At 44.8% G+C, this 21,269-nt stretch overlaps 1 protein-coding gene across 3 annotated transcripts in view; it reads right to left on the bottom strand.

Annotated features, from left to right (window-relative positions):
- Nucleotides 1–8,548: 8,548 nt before the first annotated feature.
- The window catches only part of LOC8028441 (mitochondrial amidoxime reducing component 2), a 39,845-nt gene continuing 27,124 nt past the window's right edge, over nucleotides 8,549–21,269 (bottom strand). For all 3 annotated transcript variants that reach the window (XM_040502785.1, XM_029981005.2, XM_029981002.4), the window contains exons 5-8: nucleotides 20,191–20,340; nucleotides 17,632–17,693; nucleotides 11,647–11,715; nucleotides 8,549–9,501 (exon numbers count right to left, since the gene is read on the bottom strand). In XM_040502785.1, coding sequence (XP_040358719.1) covers nucleotides 9,357–9,501; nucleotides 11,647–11,715; nucleotides 17,632–17,693; nucleotides 20,191–20,340 — 426 coding nt within the window. In that variant the 3' untranslated portion in view covers nucleotides 8,549–9,356. The remainder of the gene's footprint in view (nucleotides 9,502–11,646; nucleotides 11,716–17,631; nucleotides 17,694–20,190; nucleotides 20,341–21,269) is intronic.

The raw sequence follows: 21,269 nt of genomic DNA, 5'->3' as shown, positions 1-21,269 counted from the left end.
ACTCTGCTACTGAGCATGCGCACCGCTATGCTCCGTTTTGTCTTATGGCGGTCCGTAGCATAGCGCTATGAGCCATCCGGGCTAATCCAGCGCCGTAAATGTATCGCGCGGTGTCGCATCCCACGCCTCGCTGTGCCCCAACCGAAAATTGCGTGGCACTCACGCGGCATCGGATTGGCTTAGATGACTCAAAGCGTCCGCAGCGCTCCGTCGTAAGGTGAAACAAACTATAGCTTTGTTCGCAGAATTCCAGGGATCATTTTCGATTGCAGTAAGCTAGTGGGATGGCAGGTGCGGTTGCAGCTTTCACTGCCTCGTTAACTTGCAGGTGAATGGAGTGCACCTACATTCTTTCTCTTAAATACAATATTTTATTTTATGAGGACTACCTTAGCGTGGGTGTATGATAAATAGAGGTACGTAGTGTTGCAGAACATTTTTTAAAACATTGAAATTGTTTCTATTGCTGTAACGCGTAATTAGTAATGTAACGAGCAAAGTAATCCGTTATTGTTCAGCAAAAGTAATTTGTAACGGTAATCCATTACATTTGAGGCTCGGTAATTTGTAACTGTAATCCATTACATTTTTTTAAGTAACGGGCACAAGTCTGCAAACAACCCTTCTTTTTACCACTGCAGAAAAATAAGCCACGATTTATGGGGCAGCACATGTGGCTTTCATTCACACACTAAGCAGCTTTCTTTTTTCAATCAGCAATGTTAGCTTGGAGAAGGCCTTCTAGGCAGTCCTGCCCAGAGGACACACTCATGGCAATAATTTACTTCTGTCACTGCTGCAGACCTCCTAATGGCACCAGTGAACCAAGACCACACTTGGTCCCAGGAGCGAGCGTGGAAGGAAGGGCCGGCTTCCACGGCTCGCAACTGGCGTCGCACCCACACCAACCACCTGCAAGGGGCCGCCCGTGCCATGCGCGGATCCCAGGTTACGACAGCACAAAGCAGAGGTGCTTACAGTTTGTACATTGTGGGCAAAAAAGGCACTCTTTTGTATGGTATCCCAAATTTTTAATGGCATTAGACATATGAGAGCGCCCAACTCAATCCCAGTGCAGAGACCACAAGATGCACCCCAAAGGCGCTGATTTTAATGTGTATAAGTATGAAGGGCTCCGTGAGTAACGATTGCCTAGCTTAGTGTAATTCTGAATCAAGAGGGCATTGAGACAGTCGGTGTGCATATGCAGGAAGAAACGGGGAGCTACCAGCTATCCAAATGTGCAGCAAAAACTGGAGAAGCCTGGTGGCTGAATTGTGAAAGAGGGGAAAGGGGATTAAATGCACGCCGTCGGAGAGTTTTCAACAAGTGCAATCCATCTATGACGATAATGAGACAACTCGAAAATGCAATATACAGTGATGCCCTAGTGGCATAGCTCTAGCGCTTGTGATGTGGCTGTGTTAGGGACATCATACCTACATCTTTCAAAACAAAACAAAAAGGAACAAAAACAAGAAATTTGTGCAAACAAAAAGAAAAAAAAAACGTAATAAAAACGAACTTTAAGACTACACTTGTTCCTGTACATCAATGCTTAATGTTCCGGTCTTGGGTATCTGTTGGGGCTCTGTCGCTGCCTTGAACTTCTTTCGAGGTCCTGGCTTGCGGTTTCCTTTGTGGGGTCTTCTCTTGTGGAAACGAGTGTGACTTGTCTGGGCAGTTCGGGCGATGGAGGGATCGGGATCGCCTGGCTCCTGCTGAGGCGGCGAAGCGTGCAGCTCTCGCATAAGAGCGAGGAGGCCCTGCTCATTTCATGACAACTGTTGGAGACCACACGTGTGCGATAGCGTCAAATGTGGACACCTGCTGACCCTTGTGCAGTTGTGGAAGGGCGCTTGTTTTGTTGTAGTATGTTCGTTGCTTTGCAAATCACCAGTAGTTGGCTTTGCCCCTCGCTGGGCCCTGCGATGGCTGGCTCCAGGCAGCACTCGGGAACCGGAAGTAATGTTGTGTCTGACGAACCATTATTCTTTGCACTGGTGACTTCAGTAGCTGGTCCCTTGGGCTGTTGCACCATTCCAGGAGGGCACTGCACGAGTCGAGGGTGTTGTAGCCGCACTTCGTCCGCAGTTTCTTTGCCTCATGTACGGCACACTCTGCCATTCCATTGAAGCAGATGTGGTAAAGGCTTGACGTCACATGAGTGGTTCGAAATATACTCACTAATCCTTGAAATCTCGGCTATTGATTAGGGGTCCGTTGTTGCTGCAGTTTTGTTGGCAATCCATGTGTAGTGAATACTTCACAGATGGAGACCACTGAAAATGCAGTGGACTGTTGAAGTTGCTTCATCTTAAAGAAATGAAGGAACTTCGAGTAAATGTCAGCAGTGACTAAAAAGGTACGGCCACCATGGTAGAGCAGGTCTACCCCCCCCACCTGCCATGGGAGGCTTGGCAGCTCGTAGCTTAGTAACAATAGCCTTGCGTTTCTGGGCTTGTGCTTCTTACAGTCTTCACAAGAGTTTGCAAAAACATCGATATCGCTTGACATGGTCGGCCAATACATTACTTCTCTGGCACGCGTCCTCATTTTTGCTTCACTCCCATATGCTGTACGCAAAATTTTCAAAACTTCCACTCTTTTATTGCTGGGATTACCACTTTATTGCTCCTGAAGACACGACCGTCTTGTATGTGTTTCTTTTCTCTGTAGTTCCAATACAGTCCAACTTCACCTGGAACTTTGCATTTCTCAGCTGGCCAAGAGGTCGATGAATACTCACGAAACTGCTTGAGTGCTGTGTCGTTTTCTGTCGCCTGCAGTATGTCCACCAGTCGTGCATCTGAAATCGGTAGGGTGGAAACGGCATTAACTTGAAGATGTTTGGTTTAAAGCTTGAGAGTGCGTCAGCGAGGAAAAGTTCTTTCCCTGGCTTGTACTTCACTATGATAGGGTATCTCTGCAGCACGAGGCTCATTCTTTGTAGGCACAGTGGGCAATCACTGAGAGGCTTCCTGAAAATTGCTTGCACTGACTTATGGTCGGATTGAACGGTCACAGATGAATGCCCCAAAGTATAATCCTGAAACTTGCTGCATCGATGAACGTCGTCTGCTTCTCTTGCAAGGGTTGAGGTGACATCAGAACGCGGAGCTTTGATTGGCTCTGATTGAAGGATAGTGGGTAAACTTCAAGGCAGCTTGCTTTGAGGTCTACCCACTATCCTACAATCAAAGTCAATCAGAACTCGGTGTTGTTCTGACGTCACCAGAACCCTTGTGCAAGAAACAGACGACTTGCTCTCTGCGTAGCCAGCGTCTCTTTTTCTATCCGGGCAAACTTTTGTTGTATTGCGGTGAGGGATGAGTAGGCGATGGGGTGTCCATTCTGAATAATCACTGCTTCGATGCTAGTCCGGTTATAGTGAAAGGAAGGGCATTTGCTCTATGGCTCAAAATTTTGATATAGTAAACAGTTAAAACTTGGATTCTGGTTATAGTGAAACACGGCAGAAACGATGAAGTCTTATTTCCCCGCAACAGCATACTTTCTTGGTGAGATCGGTGCAGATCAGCTCCTAGAGACTCAAAGTGTGCATTAACCACCAAAGCGCTACGTCGAACGATGATGGCTTTCTGAGGGAGCGTCAGTGGTGCTGCAGTTGCTCACGATTGTTTCCATTCTCGGAGGCCCACGGCCATCTGCTACGTCAAAACAATAGGCCTATTCAAACCGAGAAGGTGCCACTTTGTTTGGGATATTTGGGACTGAATTGCACGTCACAACTGATCCGCATTGTAAGTGCTCGTTCAGAAAGCAGGTAACAACTGGACGAAAAGCAAATTACGGATGAATTTGGCATTTCTGTGGCAACGGTGTTGGCTTTGGTGGAGAATGGGAACCGTATTGACGACATAATCACCAATAGAAACGGTGAAAACTAAAAAAGGCTCCGAAGCTCAAAAAACAAAAACGTTGACACAGTGCTGCTTGAGTGGTTGCAACAAGTGCGATCTGCAAACATGCCAGTCAAGGAACCTGTTTTGAGAGAAAAAGACTTTGAGGCATCAAACGGATGGTCTGAACATTTCAAGCCGTGGAACTGTGTTGGTCTTTATCGGTAGTCGGGCGACAAAGGCACGGCATTCTGATGCGACCGTCAAATAATAGACCGAGCAGGTGCTGCCTAGAGGAAGAACCTGAAATCACCCCTATAAAATGTGAACTCTTGTTGGTTTTGGACAGTCAGGAGCACTCCAAGTACAGCAGATGCTAACGGGCAAGTTTCGAGAGCTAACTTGAGAAGTGCAAAGCACCTACAGAACAAACTGATATAACTGCAATTTTTACTGCAACGTAAGTGATATTTTCTATAGTTGCATTTGTTTTTGGACTAATCAATGTTTTATTCATTTCCACTTCCTTTTCATAGCTTCTATAAGTTATTTTAAGGTGTTCCTGATATAGTAAAATTACTACCCGGTCCAGACAGGTTTACACAAGGGCTTACTACTGCCTAACTTGCACAGTTTTAAGTAACTTACATAACCTACAAAGAAGTGACAACTAAGGAGGTCATATGATATAAAAAAAGGGTGCCTCTTTTGCCCACAATATGCGAAGAAGTAAAAGGAATAGCTGTACTACGTTTGTGCAACTTGAGATTCTGAGATTGCCGCGTAAGCACCTCCGCTTCGTGCTGTCGTACCCCGGGGTTTTTGCGTCGCTGTGTGGGCGCGACGCCGATCGTGAGCTGCTGAAGCCAGCAGTTCCCTCCGCACTTGCTCCTGGGACAGAGCACAGCCTTGGAGTCTGCGGCAGTGGCAACGCAAGTGAAGGCGCAGGTTTTGCTGGTGTTGTTGTGTAGTGAGGGGAGGGAGTAATGTTGATGTTCAGCAATGAGTGAACAGAGGAAAGCATGCGGATAAACAAGGCGAAGCTCTGCAGGAGAGGTGACGAGTCTTGGTAGAACATATTTTATGCTTCAAAAAGAGTTTGCAAAGTAGAGATGTTATTGTGAAATCGAATGCCGTGGATGTTTCTAAACCCTCCAACATTACGCGTAGCAACTGGATACTGCCAAAGCGAAATTTTGTATAATGCGAGTAATGTTTGAAAATGTCTGTTTTGAAGTTATCGTTAGCAGACGACGGGGAAAGATGCTCCGCCGACGCTTCCTCCTCGTTGCGCCGTTGTTGGCGGGTCGTCGAGGCTTCTTCTTGGCACGGCACGAGCAATGCGAACACCCAACTTCGCTCTCCTTGAGCCATGAGGGGAGAGAAGGGTTTTTTTCATCTCCGCTGCAACGATGGACTGCGACGACAAACAATTGCCAACACTGAAATCCCAGCAAAGTGTCACTTGTAAAGCTATCACTTTAAAAGCACAGCGATGGCACCTTCACCGTGTGCAATTTGTTTAGTCAGTGATAGTGAACGCAAAAACTATGACAGTGATGGAAGTGGCATTCAATATTTTGTAAAAGCAGTGACTGGAGTTTTTGGAGCAGACGCCAACGTCCGTTAGCTCGTCACTTGAACATGAAAATGGGATTCTATTGCTAAATGAGTTCATATTTGTTCATGATCGAGTTCCTTTTTGATACTAAAGCATATTACTTTTATCTTTTACTGTAAGAATGTATAGGACACAGAAAAGAAAACACAGTCTTCTTTAGGAATGAGGCTCAGGTCAAAGTAACTTCAATTTACAATGGGTACTTAAATAAAGTGTTTAAAAATGAAGCCTAGTGCAACAATTCAGTTGAGATAAAGCTTCTCACTTTCCTTCTTTTACACTTTTACAGCAAAGATAAAGCTTTTCTCACCCTCATTTTTTTACACCAAAGTTTATGAACACCAAAATCAAGTCTCTTATTTCATAAGCTACAAAAACAACCACCCGCAAATATTATGAAAACCTAGTACATTTGTGCTTTAAAAGTGACATTGCGCTTTAGTGGCATTCAAACCAGAGGGAGTAGAAGTTCGCTGCCCCTACGATTGACGGCTGAAGGGAACTAGCTTGACTAAAGTAGTTAGTCAAATATGCACCCGCGCTTTTTTCTCCTTTCACGGCACAGCTTTTTAAAATTAGAGATCTACCTGCAGTCAATACCAGAGAAGGGTAATCTGTAATAGTGCTGAGCATAATTTTCGAGCCAATCTCGCTAACCCATGCGCTCCCCCAAGTCAGCCGCTCCTCCCAACACTTCGGTGTAAAGCGGTGAAGCTCGACGCACGCACGCTGGTGCAAGACCGTGAAAATTGAAGCAAGCGGCGCAAGTGCCACGGTACACTGTAGTCACGCCATTTGTCATCCATCTCTGCGTGCTCTTTCGTCGACTAAACCAACCAAGCGCAGCGAATGCTCCTGGACTTTTAGTATGTCTTTCCGATAGGGTATCTGTTTGTACCTTCAACTGTGCTCCGATCCAAGATGAAGCAAACTATACGGCGTGTAAGGTAGACGCCGTGAAATATACATATTACAACGGAGCTGTCAAGGCCGAGGTTCCCCAGTACTGTGTCAGTGGGCAAACAAATGTCGACACAAAACTCTGGACAGCTACCGCCATCATGGAACAATGGTGGCAACCAGACAACCGGCTGTCTGGTTGCTGCCGTCGTGCGAGCCGATTTATGTTGCACTCTTTCCTTCCTGTTTTTTTTACCCTCTTTTCCGTCGAACTAGTCTGCTCAGCCCAGTCCCTAGTACGTAGGCATTTCAAATGTCAGCTTTTGGGTTCGATTTATTTTGTTTAAATGTTTTATATATAATTGCCCGTATACGTTCTAGTGCCTACCGCATGTCCCCCATTTATTTTACCTTGGCTCAAATTTCAGATAAATAGTTCCCCCCTGCTCTCAAAGGACGACCAGTCCATGTCCCCCATACCTTCCGTTTAGGTGTGTTCCCGTACGCTCCCAGTTCTAATCTGCTCACCCTCCTTTGTCGAATTTCCAATCCCGATTAAACCTCCGGCCTCATGCACAGTACCCCGGTGCCAAAGAATAGTCTAGACACCGTCACTCCTTTCCATGTACGCCCGACCACTTCATATCTAATTCCGCCGTGCCTCGAGTTTCATACTAACTGAACTTATTTTCTCTCTCCTATTTATATTTTTCTGTACGTTCTTCTCGATACTTCCTTCACTAATTGGGCCATACCTCCAGATATTTGTATTTTTCTACATGGCCTATTACAAGATCCTGTATTCTCAGGGGTTACCCTTTACCTCGGGCCCAAAATGTCCCCTTCCTCTCCACATATCTGAAGTCAGATCCCGCAATGTATTTAGGATACTGTCACAAGGACTACCTACTATAAGCCCTTTCGAAAGTATGGCCATACATATGTTTGCTGGAAATGTTCTGGTCTTCACACTACCTAGCAAAACAAAGGTAGTCTTCATTACGCCTCATAAGAGAACGGCGTTTGGCTAGTGACAGAGAAGCAAGGTAGGCTCATTCAGCTGCGACCGAGGGCTAAGTGAGGGAACGATGCTCGTCTCAATTAAATCAGCAGAATACAACATTCACAGAAGTCTGCCACAAAGCACCGTAGAAACAGCCCTATTTTATTTTTAAATGCCCAATGTGTACGCGTGCACAATCTTGCCCCGGAAGAGTGTTTTCCCCCTAAACACCAAGCTACACTGTGGAAGAAAAAGAAAAGTGGAGTGTGTGTATGTTTATACAGCCAAGAACTTAGTCTGCCTCAATGGGCGACTTGTCTCCCAGCTGTAAATGCGAAATTTGGCCATTGCAGTACAACCGCTAGCCTGGGGTCTTTAATGTGCATCACACAGTAGTGATCACAACCGCACACCAGTACAATGCTCATCCAGATCAGAACGGGCAGGGGTAGGGATTGACTGCACTGCAGAAGCAAGATGCCCCAAACGCTTGAAAGAAACACGAGATTTCGACGTCTGTAGCGCGTTCAATGTTGAGGATAAAAGAAATGTTGTGACCGACTTCGAGCTTAGGTGCAAACATTCTGTTTATTCTCTCGTGCCGCCAGGCTCGTATCAACGAGTAACGTCGTCTTATTGGCGACTTGGCAGGCCGAATCTCCACTCTGCGGATGCTGCTTCTCCGCAGCGCACCGCGAACGGTGGGAAGCAGGCTCAACAGAGCTCGCTAACCTTGATGGAGCACTAGACTCAAGGGAGCCCGTTCCACTGTTAGTGGAGTACAAATTAAAGAGTATGTTATTTAGAGCAACATTTATTTTTTAATTTGTACAATTTTACTTATCGTGACAAACCGGCAATGTATCGGGGCACAGTGTTGTATAGTAGTTTTGCAATTGAAACTAACTTTTGGTGCAATGTGGGCACACATTCTTCACTTTGTGGTGAAATGCAGCAGGGTATTTCGGCACAAGTGTTGCAGCAATCAGATCTCTATATCTGCGACTGCAGGCAACCTGTCATTAACTATGCGTGGTTTGAAGCTGAGCAACTTGCTGTCCTACGAACATAATTGAAATGCAAATATTCCAAACCCACAAATGTTCAGAGTTTAAGCTTTTCTGAAACAGTTTGTGAAGAAACTCCTGGTCGTTGGCAGTGTTTAAATCGACAGCGAACTTTAGTTACAATATTTACAGGCAAAAGGACATCGAAGCCAGGCGAAACGGTTTGAGCCGGCCTGTCCCGCTGCTCCGCTGCTCGTGCAAAATCGTCAGTCGATTCGCTCGTGTCCCGTTTTTTTTCCCCCTGCCTTCTTCATCGTCTTCGAGACCGATGTGGAAGTTTTTACGGTTTGTTCATTTAACAGGGAAATGTCCAGAGATTCAGCTAAAACCTAAGAGTGACGGTAACAGTCCCACGATTCTCTCAGTAATCAAATTGGTAATAGCCATTACCGCTAAACTGAAACACTCTAAATGATTTTAATGAAAGTTACGTATTTGAAAACTGGCAAAATTGTCTAAAAATGCCGTAAAAATTCAACGGAAGAACTCTATGAACCATGGATATACAGCAAAAATGTCATGTTATGACTTTTAGCACTTCAGAGGTCTCAAACAGTTATAACAGATTAGCCGCCATCATTGTATACTCGCACCATACCAACAAACTAAATTGAGCAACTCTTAGATTCGGATCAACAGCACTGGGATAAAACTTATGATGACTTGAACTAAATTTGTTGGCACATGAATTAGATTGGCAACTTGGCTTACGGTAAATGAGCTTGCAAATGGGACGCTCAGATTAAAAAAAAAAGGCACTTTGATTATTATGGCCTGCAGTACAGAAAGACATCATAAAGATGCATGGGATTCATTTCAGAGTGTGTAGTCAACCAAAATATGTTTTCTTCAAAAACGTGTTGCACAAACAGCAGCAGTGGTTTGATGACAACGTTGAGGTTTCAGAGAAGAGGTCTCGTGGACGCAACGGCGTATATGTCGTCTCCCACACCGACGTTACCGTCCTTCGTGACATACTGGCACACCCCGAACAACGGATACATCTTGTACTTTTCCTTCCCAAGCTCCGACCTGTCGACCCGGTATCTGTGAGGGGGAAACGAGAAAGTGCCGTGTCTACGAATAAATGTGACGCAGCAAACAAGTAAGCTTGGGGCATGCATCAAGCTTTACTTGCAATTGAGGCTATCCAAAGTCTTACTCAGAAGGCATTACTGCATTCACTAGGATCCTCCCCAGCTCTGCATTGTAATGTGTCTTTTCCAAATAATATAAACTAGGTATGGTTTTAAAGGTTATAGAACATAACAGTGACTGCAAAAATACTGTTTTGCAGATATACAGGTGCTAACTTGTGCAGTTAAAGGAGCACTCAAGTGTTTTTTGTAGAAGCTTGTTTTTGATGGCATATTGCTCGAAGGCTTTCGTTAAAAATTACATTTGATGGCAAGACGTCCTGTAAGCTCACAGCAATAGAAGTATGCTGGCACTATTTTCTCTTCGGAGGGCCATCCTCGGGTCCCCACCACCTCCATAGAACTTGACCAACGAAGATAGTTAATTGCGTGGAAATTCCGAATGGTACTATTATTGCTCTTTTTAGGCGCACTGTTCACTATATTTTGACGAAAACGTCAAATCTTTGGGTGTAGGAGACCTAACAGAGCAAAAATTGTTTGAAAATGGAGACCTAGTACAGCAAAAATTGTTTGAAAATGGAGACCGAGTACAGCAAAAATTGTTTGAAAATGGAGACCTAGTACAGCAAAAATTGTTTGAAAATGGAGACCTAGTACAGCAAAAATTGTTTGAAAATGGAGACCTAGTACAGCAAAAATTGTTTGAAAATGGAGACCAAGTACAGCAAAAACTGTTTGAAAACGCCGTCAGACCGCACCCCGTTGTCTGCTCCAAGGCGTATAAAGAGGGGCGTGTCACAATCTTTGATTAGATTTCTAATAGAGAAATCGGCCGCCCACGAGTGTAATTTCGGGTTTTTAGGATTCTTAGAGCCCATAGATTGAGTTATTGCCATAAGTAAACCATTTCAGAATCCACTTGAGTGCCTTTTTAATAAACAAGCTGATGTTCCTTGAGCCACACATATGCAATGCAGCAATTCCTTTACACTTCCTTTCATTGAACATTAACGAGGCACGGTGGTTTATTTTTCGGAAAATCCTAAATTTTTGTCACACTTTCAAATAAAATAAATAATTTTTGTCCTTACTTGTATTAAAAGGGCACTAAAGTGCTTTTTGAGATCTTCGTTCTATGCTCATAACGCCATCTATGAGGTCTAAGCGTCCTAAAGAACCTGAAACTATGTTCATGTGTGGCCGATTCGCATATTGAAAGAGCTGATCAAAGTTTCTGACACTTACCGTCGGCGCAGAATGACGGATGGCGCTACCAAACCTTGCCGAATACGATAGAACGACAGACGGCATTTTATCAGCCAGTCAAGAACGATGGGGTCCCGCATGGCAAAGCGGCCGACCAGTCCCGCCCGTCCAGATGGGAACCCATCGCTCTCAAGTGGCTGACAGGCGCCGTACGTCGTTCGACCATATTCAGCAAGGTTCGGCAGCGCCCTCCGTTGTTCTGCGCCGACGGGAGGTGTCGGGAACTTTGATAACAGTTTTAAAACGCAAATGGGCTGCGCATGAATGTAAAGTCTAAGCTCGTTGTAACAGACCTTGATTTTGACCAAGATTTCGGTCTGTTGTAAGAGGAGTATGTTGTACGCAGATATGAAGTTGAGTCAATGGTATGTAGAGGAAAACCAACTGAACTTCACAAATCGATATGTTATATCCAAATATCTGTTGTAACCAGGTCTGTTCTAATGAGCTTAGACTGTAATGTAATTTAGATTTTTTTTATGATGCTTAGAGCTCGTAGATTGAGTTATGACCATAGACAAGGATCTGAAAAAGCACTTTAGTGCCCCTTTTAAATCAATCGGCTCATCTAAGAATTTGAAAATTTAAAGAAAACTGATTAGCTAATATATCTCAATAAGTGACCGGCCACGAACAGATACAAATAAATGATTTGTAGAAACTCCTTTAGACCCTGTGGAACAGGGTCAAATAATGTAAGAATTTTCTCGTCATGCTGCGAGTTTTCTCCAGAAACACAAGTCCTAAATTTATATCTGCTGAATGTTCCAGTACATTTCCTGTTATCTCCAGAACAAAGAGCAACTACTACAACACCCATACTTACGTCCGGAGTGTTTTCAGTGGTTCCACTGCCTTGGTTCCAGTGCTCGGGTCAACTGTAGTAAGAATGCACCTGTCATAAAAAGATAACCATGTTAAGAGTCAGCGCAACTGAAAAGACAATTAGGACAACTCTGCAATGAAGACAATCAAAATGTGCATCCATTTATGCCTCCAAGGGGCATAAAATATTCAAATCAATTCAATTTAATTTTTATTTACTCCAATTCATGAAGAGGGAGACCGGAAAAAAAGCTACTCAACGTAGCTTGGAACATCCTGCCGCCCACAAGCTTTTAAACTGCTGAAATATTACGCTACCACCGACTCTCTTACTTAGTATCCAGAGTATCATGTTCTAAGGAGCAAGGCATCCCCGATAAATGTGTCTCTTAAGCTTTTGACTGAAGCAGCTGATAAACAAAGGTTGAATGCTAAGACCAACCTAGAGACTTACCAATGATCATAACAAGACCTAAAGCTTGAAACCTCTTGGCTTTTATGGAATTCAAGAAAACTTACAACATAAAAATAAACTGAGAGTGCTGTTCAGAAGCAATTTTAGGCTAAAGCATCTTTCTATAAAACCCACACAATAGACACTTTAGGGACAGTGGTACACTGTGCGACACAGTTAGTGCCAATGAGAGACATCTGATTGATGTCTGATCTGTGCTTAATCACCTTTTGCTCAAACAAGATATATTCATGTGTACCAAAGCTTTTCGGTTCAGCTGATTCCCTGAACAAGCACTTTATACCAAACTACGAGTTGAAAAGATCAGGGCTCTCTAACCACGGGCCAAAATCCGGACTGCAGAGGTCTCCCCCGTTTCATATAACTAGGTGTAACTGCATATGTTAAAATAACTTTGCATTTCTATGTATGTCATGCTTTAGAGCTTTGTGTCATATCTATTGCATATTGTCAGCATCAGGTATTTTATTCTCACTATAGTAGGTTACAGGTCAAGAATGTAGCAGAAAATGCCCCTCAAAGGGATCCATATATCCCTCCGCCACCTCTGCATCCAATAGCGTCCCATTGTTTCCGTGAAGTCGTGGCCAACGCGCTAGGAGGGTCTTGCCTTCCTGTACATATTTGATTTATCTTTCGACTTTGACTTAGCGTTGCGGAAGCCACGAGAGGGAGATTAGAGTTTTCCCCCTCCGATGGAAAGAAATACGACTTTGGGTGGTTAGGTTCCCCTCCGATGGATACCAGTGGCGTAGCCAGGATTTTTTTTCGGGAGGGGTTCAACGAAATCCCCTCCCTCCCTCCCTCCCTCCCTCCCTCCCTCCCTCCCCCCCCCCCCCCCCCCCCCCCCCCCCCAATGACGCAGGGTGAGCTCGGCGGTACGGACAATCGTCCGTACCGGGAGGCGCTGTTAAAAAGCCCCTGAAAAGAAAAAAAAAAAATATGTCTTTAAAGGGACACTGACACCCCCCAAAAATTTTTTTTCATTTTTTGCCAGGGGCTTCATTATGGTGTCAGAGGACTACCCAATTAATATTTTGCAACAGAGTAGCGTATTTTTTTAATAAAGCCGAAAGACGCAACTGCTCGAAACCGAAACCGAAACCCGACGGAGGTCGGAGAAGTGGAGAGAAGAGAATGAGTGGCGGAAGTCACGTGGCTACACCCGACCGTGCGTTTTTTTGTTTTTTTTTTATTATTTCTCCTCTCCGTAGCAGACGACACGACATGCGGCGTGCGATGCGGCGTGCGGGAACTGCTCCCCGGGCGATTCTTTTGCAGTTATGTTTGTTCCGCTCGTTGTTCTGTACTCTAAGATGAGTTGTTTTGTACATTGAGGAGTCGGAGATGAGTAGCGAGTGCCCGTAGTGAATTTTCATGATCGGCTCCGAAAAGAATACACCCAAGATGTTGCGTGAAGAGCTGGCTCACATGTCCTGCGTCCGAAAAAAAGTGGCATTGTGCGACAGAGTTTCCGAAAGATCAACGGGATCGGGACCATTGGCTGGCTGCAATTCCTGTAGAACATATACGGGCACCTCGGAAAGCGGACGCTACCTGATTTATATGCTCCTTGCATTTTGTGGAAAGTGATTACATTGAGTTCGCAGGTGTCAAAAAGGAAATCACATACCATTTAATTCAGCGAAGTATCGTCCGCAACATTTGTTTGTTATTTTTTGTTTGTTTCTTCAGTGATGATTGTAAAAAAAAGAAAAAGATATGTAAACATCGGGAAATGTTTGAAAAAAACAAAAATAAAATTTCACGGGGGATCGAACCCGGTTCTACCGCGTGTGAACCGGACGTCTTTCCCACTGCGCTACTGGGGGATCTCTTTTCTGGTGGATCTCTTTCCTTTGTAATAATTCAGCCCGTAAACTGTAAGTTGGAAAGTTTGCTGTTGATTTTTCTCTAGCAAAAGCACTCCCGAGTCGAAGTCGGGAAGCACCACGCTTTGGGGACATTCGCACCTAGTAAAGAAATCGTACGCGTGCATATTCAACTCGAAGTAGACACGTCGTGCTTGACGTTTGCGCGAGCGATGTCTTCAGCCACGAGAAGGGAGCGACGGCTCGGCGACGTCTTCGTGCAAATCGGCTTGGTGGACGGGCGTGTCGTACGGGATGAATACCAATTCTTTTGATCAGTCCCAAATTTCTCTTTTAAAAGTAGACAGAATTCGCCGGTATCGCGAACGACAGTTCTGAAATAGAGGTCCCACGCCCGTCGTCCGCTGCCATCGCCGTCCCCGCGAGTCCCACGATACGCGAAACGACGAACGCACAGAATGCTTCCGGTTGTCTGGGGAACTTTTTTTTTCAATCAACGTATTTGCAGCTTTTTAGAAGCCACAAAAAATGGGTTTCATATCTTTTTCTATTTTTAATATTGAGTGTGTGCCTTCAGTGACCCACGACTTTGATTAAATTTGGTGGTCGCATCGATACCTTAGAAAACGGCCCGTGACCTCGAAAAAGAGAGTGAGCGAGACTCGAACCGGCCAGTTCTTGATCGGCGGTTTTCGGGCGGAAAGAAACCGAATTTCGAGCCGCAAATTCTGTTCTGGGTAGTTGAGCTCTCATATGACACGTACAACTAAAAACCTCGGCGAGCATAAATACCCTGTCAGTGTCCCTTTAAAACAGTCTGGTTGGGACACCCGTGTCAAAAAATGAAATTTACAAGAAAAGTAATTTTAGGAGCCATATTCACGGTGAGAGATTTATTTGTAATTCTGCGCGCCAAGTTTATGACGTCACGGAATGGTCACTCGCTCTTTCGACCTCAACGAGATGATCATACACTCTTTCCATCTTAACGTGATGGCCAAGCCGATCCACCTCTCCTCCACGCTCCCGAAATGCCGAGAAAGAAAACAAGTGGAAGGGAGGTGACTAACGACTAAATCGTGTCTCGTGCCGTCAATATTGCTCTAAAAAAAATAAAAATAAATAACAATTTTTTTTTTGACACGCGTATCCCAACCAAACTGTTTTATCAAAAAACATTTTTTTTTCTTCCCAGGGGCCCTTTAAGATCAAACGGGTAAAGCTGCATTGTCATTTTTCAAAACTGAGCAGGCTTTATTTAGATGAACTCGCGCGTGCTGGGTCACTGTTCTACTGTCGTCGTAGTTGCGGCCTACCAACTTTAAAAGCTTCCTCACAGCACGTAACTCCCCCCGCTTTTCGAGGTACCACTGCATTATTAATGCGTGAAGGCCAGACAAAACGCAAAGATAGCTATACTGTCACAAAAAATAAAGCAGCAAAAAAAAAAAAAATCTCGACGCTGTAAATTTAGAGCAAGAATCAAAATCTATTATCTATTAAAGGATTAACAAATTCGTGCTAGCGAACCAGACGCCAAGGAAAGAAAGTATTATCTTGCCTACGCCGCTTTATCCTGCAGCGTAGTCCAAAGACAGCAGCAGCATATCCTCGGGGGTCATGAGAAGCCATCAGTCCGAACTCGTCGTTCCGTCATTTGGAGAAATGACATGACACACCACACACAAACACGCAAGCCACACGCCGAACGTGGAAATGAACTTGACTACCCATGCGCCTAAGCGTAATGAGAATAGAAAGGCTTGTCTCTTCGGAGTTTCTGGTGTTCAGTGCAACGAAGAGATCAATATAATAAGGAATTGCATCGGATGCGACCTCGACATGCAAAGCAGAAAACAAGACGGACCGTCATCGCATCCGTGAGCGACTCGATGGAGGAAAATTTCACGAAGTGAGGGAGACTTCGCCATAAATAGGGATATTTGAGGCGTCCAATACCCGCCTGGTCGTCGCTACAGGCGGTCACCCTCTGTCCGGAGGCCCTATTTCAGAACGTCCATTGTCTCCTCAAGATCCTAGCGATTCTGCCCGAAACAGCGGCGGAACCTGAGCGCTCGTTCTCTTTACTACGACGGTTGAAAGCATGCCCGAGAGCGCGACTGCTCGGTCTTGCGCTTTTGAATGTTCACCGCGACATTAAAGTTCAAGTGGATAACGTCCTCGATATTTTTCTGCCGTGAACACAGGCGGCTGCATGTTAATGTGTAGGCGCTTATAAATGAGATGATAAAGAGAGCCTGTAAATTTCTTTCGGAGATAACTAGTCGCAGTTATCTTTTTATTCGCGGTAATTTCTAGTCGAAAGCATGCAATTCTGATCAGCACCCGTTGCTTACAGTGCAATTCTTTTTTTTTACAATTCATTTAATTTTTTTTTATCACTCACACTTTTTTATATTATCAACGTGTGTTTGATTTCTTATGTTCACTTTGGTTTGATTGAACTGTGTGATTCTGTAAAAAGAGTTTGTTATACTTTGCCTTGAAATTTCCATCCTTCACCCCACAAATGTTTCGAAATATCCGTTCTCTATATATCTGAGATCAAGTTCCGCATCCCATAGAACAAACATGAATGAAACAATATTGCATATTTTATTAATTTGAGCACAAACATTTTTTTTTCCCGAAAGCAGATAAGTTGGAGATAGTCCACGCTTCCCTGTTGATCCGTTCCTCGTGTAAAACCGACTGCGTGAGCATGGGAGCGAGCGAGCCCCGGGGGGGGGGGGGGGTAGTTTTGTCATTTTGGGAGGGGTTTCGACCCCCCAAACCCCCCCTCTGCCTACGCCACTGATGGATACAAAGGCCACTTTCAAAGGCTCGGTTCCCTCCCTGATGAATATAAAGGTCGCTTTCTAAAAAAAGTGGGGGTCGTAGACAAGTTAGCATCACTCTGTAGCCATTGAAGCGGAACAAAGGGCGTTTCCAGTGAACTATTCTTTCGACTGTGGATGGATTTGAAACGGGTGCATCACGCTTGTGGGAGGAACTTCTCCTACCTTCTTGACTTGTAATTGACTATAGTCCTCTGCACTGTGTGAATATGCCAAAGTTCCTATATATGCACTTTGATTTATGCTTGGTGGGTTTTCTGGGTCCCACAGCTAAATATTGAATTTTAAAATAAACTATATATGGGATTCATCCATCTTTATTGTTTCTAACTTTTAATTTTGTATTTATATGCCGATTTAACATAATTTATCTAGTTTTTCCTCATTATATTTACTTGTTTATTTTCTGACCCTAGAGACAGCGACAGACCCCCGATTAGGTGCCTCAGCCAAAAGGTTTGGAGATCCCTGGTTTAGATAATCTTTCAAATCAAAAAGAAAAGCCCAAAAAAAACAGTAATCAACAGTTTGCGCTAACAACATTGCAGCCTGTACCTGTGGCAAACGACATGCTGTGCAAATCTAATTTGCAAATCTAATGCTACCCTGAGTAAATTCAAACTAAGGCCAAGCTTTTTGGATCCAAAATCTTTTTTATCTTCTGCCCGTTCTTGGACCAGGACATTGCAAATTCCACGGACGCTCGAATGCAATGCAACATTTGACATCTCGGCCAGTCAGACCTCCATAATCTAAGCACAAATAGGCTTGTCTTTATACTATTTTTCTGAGAATCGAACAGTTCTATAGTGGCCACTTGCCTAGGACAACGCATAACAAATGCTATTTCCGCATCTCCCAGTCTGGCACGGCTCCAATGGTCCTGCAAAAATCAATTCATCAATCAGATGACAGGGTTCGTACAGGCTTCAAAGAAAAAAAATCAGGGGTTTTTAAGGACTTTTAAAGACCTGGAAGGTATTTTAAAGGACCCCTTCAATACTGTAAACGACTTAATTTTCGCGAATTGCTCACGATTCGTGAAAAACAAGTCCCGCGAACAATTCGGGCACAATATCAACACTTCGGAAGCAACATTCGAGTCGCAAAAATTAGTGGCCCGAGTCCATGACACGCCACATACGCGCACTTCCTCTCGCCACAAGCGAAAGTGTTCGCAATTTCGCTGTCCGGGAACATCCTCATAAACAAGTCGTTTGTTTGCGAGGATGAACTGTACGGGTAGTGAGATGTAATCACCTTTAACGTCCACAAAATTTCGGCATCCGTCACCAACTCGTGCACCTTGCACGCGCTGGTCAAGTGCGATGACTGTGCTGGGACTGCGGGGACGGATCCCGCGGGGACTGATTGGTCACTGAAGCACAGAGTCACATAGTTCTTCATGGAGCTGCCGTCTTCATGTTCCCACTGTGCTTCGCACTTTTCATGTGGCTTTTTAGTGCGGACTCGCCCACTGACGAGACGTCAAACGTCTTCCCGCAAGGTCTGCATTTTGCCCGATTCATGCTCCCTGGGTCCGGCGCAACCCAGTGTCTGTAGTCGCCATGACCCAACCACGATTGCTGGAAGTTGCACTTTCTGGGCATCGCGCACAGCTTAAACAACGTCCACTGTGTGGTGCGTGAAGCAGACTCAAAACAAGGAAATAGCAAACACTACGCGAGTGAACGACGGCGCAAGATCACAAGAAGCGGACGGGCGAGATCGGATCCGGAACCACCGGGACTGCTACCATTGTGGGCAGGCGCTTAACGTGTATCAACCAAATATGTCGAGTTGTATGCCATATAAGAAAATTCCCTCGTTTTAGTTTCGAAATTTGTTTTTAACATACACGTAAAAATCATGATTCTATTTTATTACTATAAAAAAATGTAGCACCACTGGCTATCATAGAGAAATTCAAGGGTTTTCAAGCACCACTACAAATTCCAGGACTTTCAAGGTCTGAAAAATGGCTTTTTCAAATTCAAGGGTTTTCAAGGTTTTCAAGCACCCGTGCGAACCCTGAGATGATTACTTATCGCTAGAACTGTGGGTCATAGCAATGCCCCTCAGCAGTGGTCATTGCAGACGAGTTTGTTCAACAGTGGAGAGCTTGGCAGCTTGTAGTATTCGCTCCCTCCCTTCATCAACCACCAGCAGATGTTACCATTGGCACATGCTCAGCAGCAATGCGGAGAGAAAGTCGTCTGCTTCTTCCGCAGGAGTTGCGGTGACGTCAGAACGACGCCCGGCTCCGATCGGCTTTGATTGGAAGGATAGTGGGTAGACCTCGATGCTCGATGCCTTGAGGTCTACCCACTATTTCTTTTCAATCAGCCAATAAGAGCTCTCGGCATTCTTACATCATTGCAACCCCTGCGCAAGAAGCAGACAAACTTTAGCTCCGCATAGACACAACCTTGGTTCGGGGAATAGATTCCCTAATGCCGTAATACAGAAGGCTGATGTAACAGTACCCTCTGTCAATCAAGAAATGCAAGACGCTGCGCTGCACACAGAACGGTGGCAGAAACAATCTGCATTCGATAATATTTCTTAACTTACTGTTCCCTAGATAAAAATATTCTTAATGTTGCTAGTGGCTTCAATCGTAATAGCATTAACACTTCAAATTCTGAAGAGAGTTCAGTCACATTGCGATCAACAGAGCTCAAAACTAAGCGGCGGCAGCAAGATGCAGACCCACATCCTGTTTTTCACGCAGCAGGAAAACCGGAGGACAGGACTCTTGTTTGCAATGTTCAGATGAGACGGCGTTGTAGGACACAACTAATTTAAACATGTTTAACAGCTGTCTCTTCCCATCTCTCGGAGCATGGCTAGGACAATCCTACCGGAACCCAAGCCGACCGGCTCATGAGAATAGCGTTTGTTCGTAGATTTGCTGATCCGATTAAAACAGCCAAATTGTGGTGATTCTCTTCAAACTTTATGCTTGGTGATAAGATATTAGTTTCTTATCATCAATGTGGCACATTGCAGGAAAATTATACTGTCAGCACTTTGTCCCCAGCGGATGCACAAACTATAAGTTAGGGCTCTGTTACAACGCATATTGCACGTACAGAATCACTTTTTGCTGCAAGCCTCTCTTACATGCCGCTGCCGCTGATATTTTGTGACCAGCTTTTCAAGGCAGCTCTGTAGGCCCCTAGGTCATAACGAGCATTTACCTGGCAACAGCAGATACAAAAATTGCATCGTGAAAATCGTGTCATTTTTTTATTCGCACCGACCGTGTCTCCTAATTAAGCGTGCTGGTTGTTGACAAGGTTCTGGAAACACATTTACCGACCAACACTCTTTCCAAAAAGCAGCTACAAGACCAGGTAGCCCCAATGGATACAAACCTCGGCATAGGCATCACAGCCCTCGATGAGGAAACTGGGGCGAAAGTTGCGCTCCGTGAACTCGACGTTGCCTTCTGGCAGCTTTGAATTGAAGTCCTTCAGGGACGCTACCGACAGCATGTGGATGGCCGAGGTGTCTTGGAAAGCCACCTTGGGGGGAGAGAACAGCAAGGCACAAGGTTGCGGGCACCGCGTCGGGAGGCGCACAGCGGGCGGCGACGTGAACTAATCCAACAAAACGCCAGTTGAGACGGTAAAAAGGCCCACTGCGTGACAAGCTATTGGCGACGTGTGCGGCCAAAAGCGTCCCTGTGGTCGGCCTTCCATGATTGGCCAAAAGGTCACTACGACGTCTTGAGTGCGACCAATTCTACTTTTATTACTGGAGATAAAAGGGTCAGACTGTGACCTCTCATGGTGTTGGTTTAGGGACGTGATGACTCCCAAGCTTCCAACATGCTTTTTAGACACATCATCCAAATTGTCACTGGCAATTGATAATCCTGGTCATGGCCTCTGAAATGGCGTGCAAAGCTCTCCTTTGACCATTACGTTCGTCGGGAGAGACAGACAGAGAGAAAAAGATGGCTGGAGGCTGTTTCTGCCGCGTGGTGGCACTATAGTTACAAGGCCAAAAATCATAATCTTTGAGCTTGCTTGGCTAGCTGTCCGGATAAAGAGGCGCTCATTTGGTTTTTTGTAGCATGTTCTGTGACAAGCAAAATATTGGTTTGGAGCAGCCACTGACGGTTCCGGAGCAGATGCCAGCATCTGTTAGCACCTCGCTCGAAAATGAAAAAGGACTTCATCTTTGATGATTGAGGGTTCCTCTTTGATACTGAAGCATATTATTTATTGCCTTCTGTAATAAGAATAGCTAGGGTGCAAAAGGAACACAGAGACTTCTTTTTAGAAACAAGGCTCATGGTCAGAGTAGGTTCCATTTACAATGGGTCACTGAAAAATGGTTGAAAACTGACCCTAGTGCAGCACTTCTGTTGGGATAAAGCCTCTCTCCTCTCCCACTTTTACACCAGATGGTTTATTTAGCCTGTAAATATAATTTCCGTAAAATGCCA

The sequence above is a fragment of the Ixodes scapularis genome, unplaced genomic scaffold, assembly GCF_016920785.2.
Source record: "Ixodes scapularis isolate PalLabHiFi unplaced genomic scaffold, ASM1692078v2 PGA_scaffold3__209_contigs__length_174095766, whole genome shotgun sequence".
Lineage (NCBI taxonomy): Eukaryota > Metazoa > Arthropoda > Arachnida > Ixodida > Ixodidae > Ixodes > Ixodes scapularis.
The sequence above is the reverse complement of the archived record's forward strand: the minus strand, read 5'-3'. Positions and strand labels throughout refer to the sequence as shown.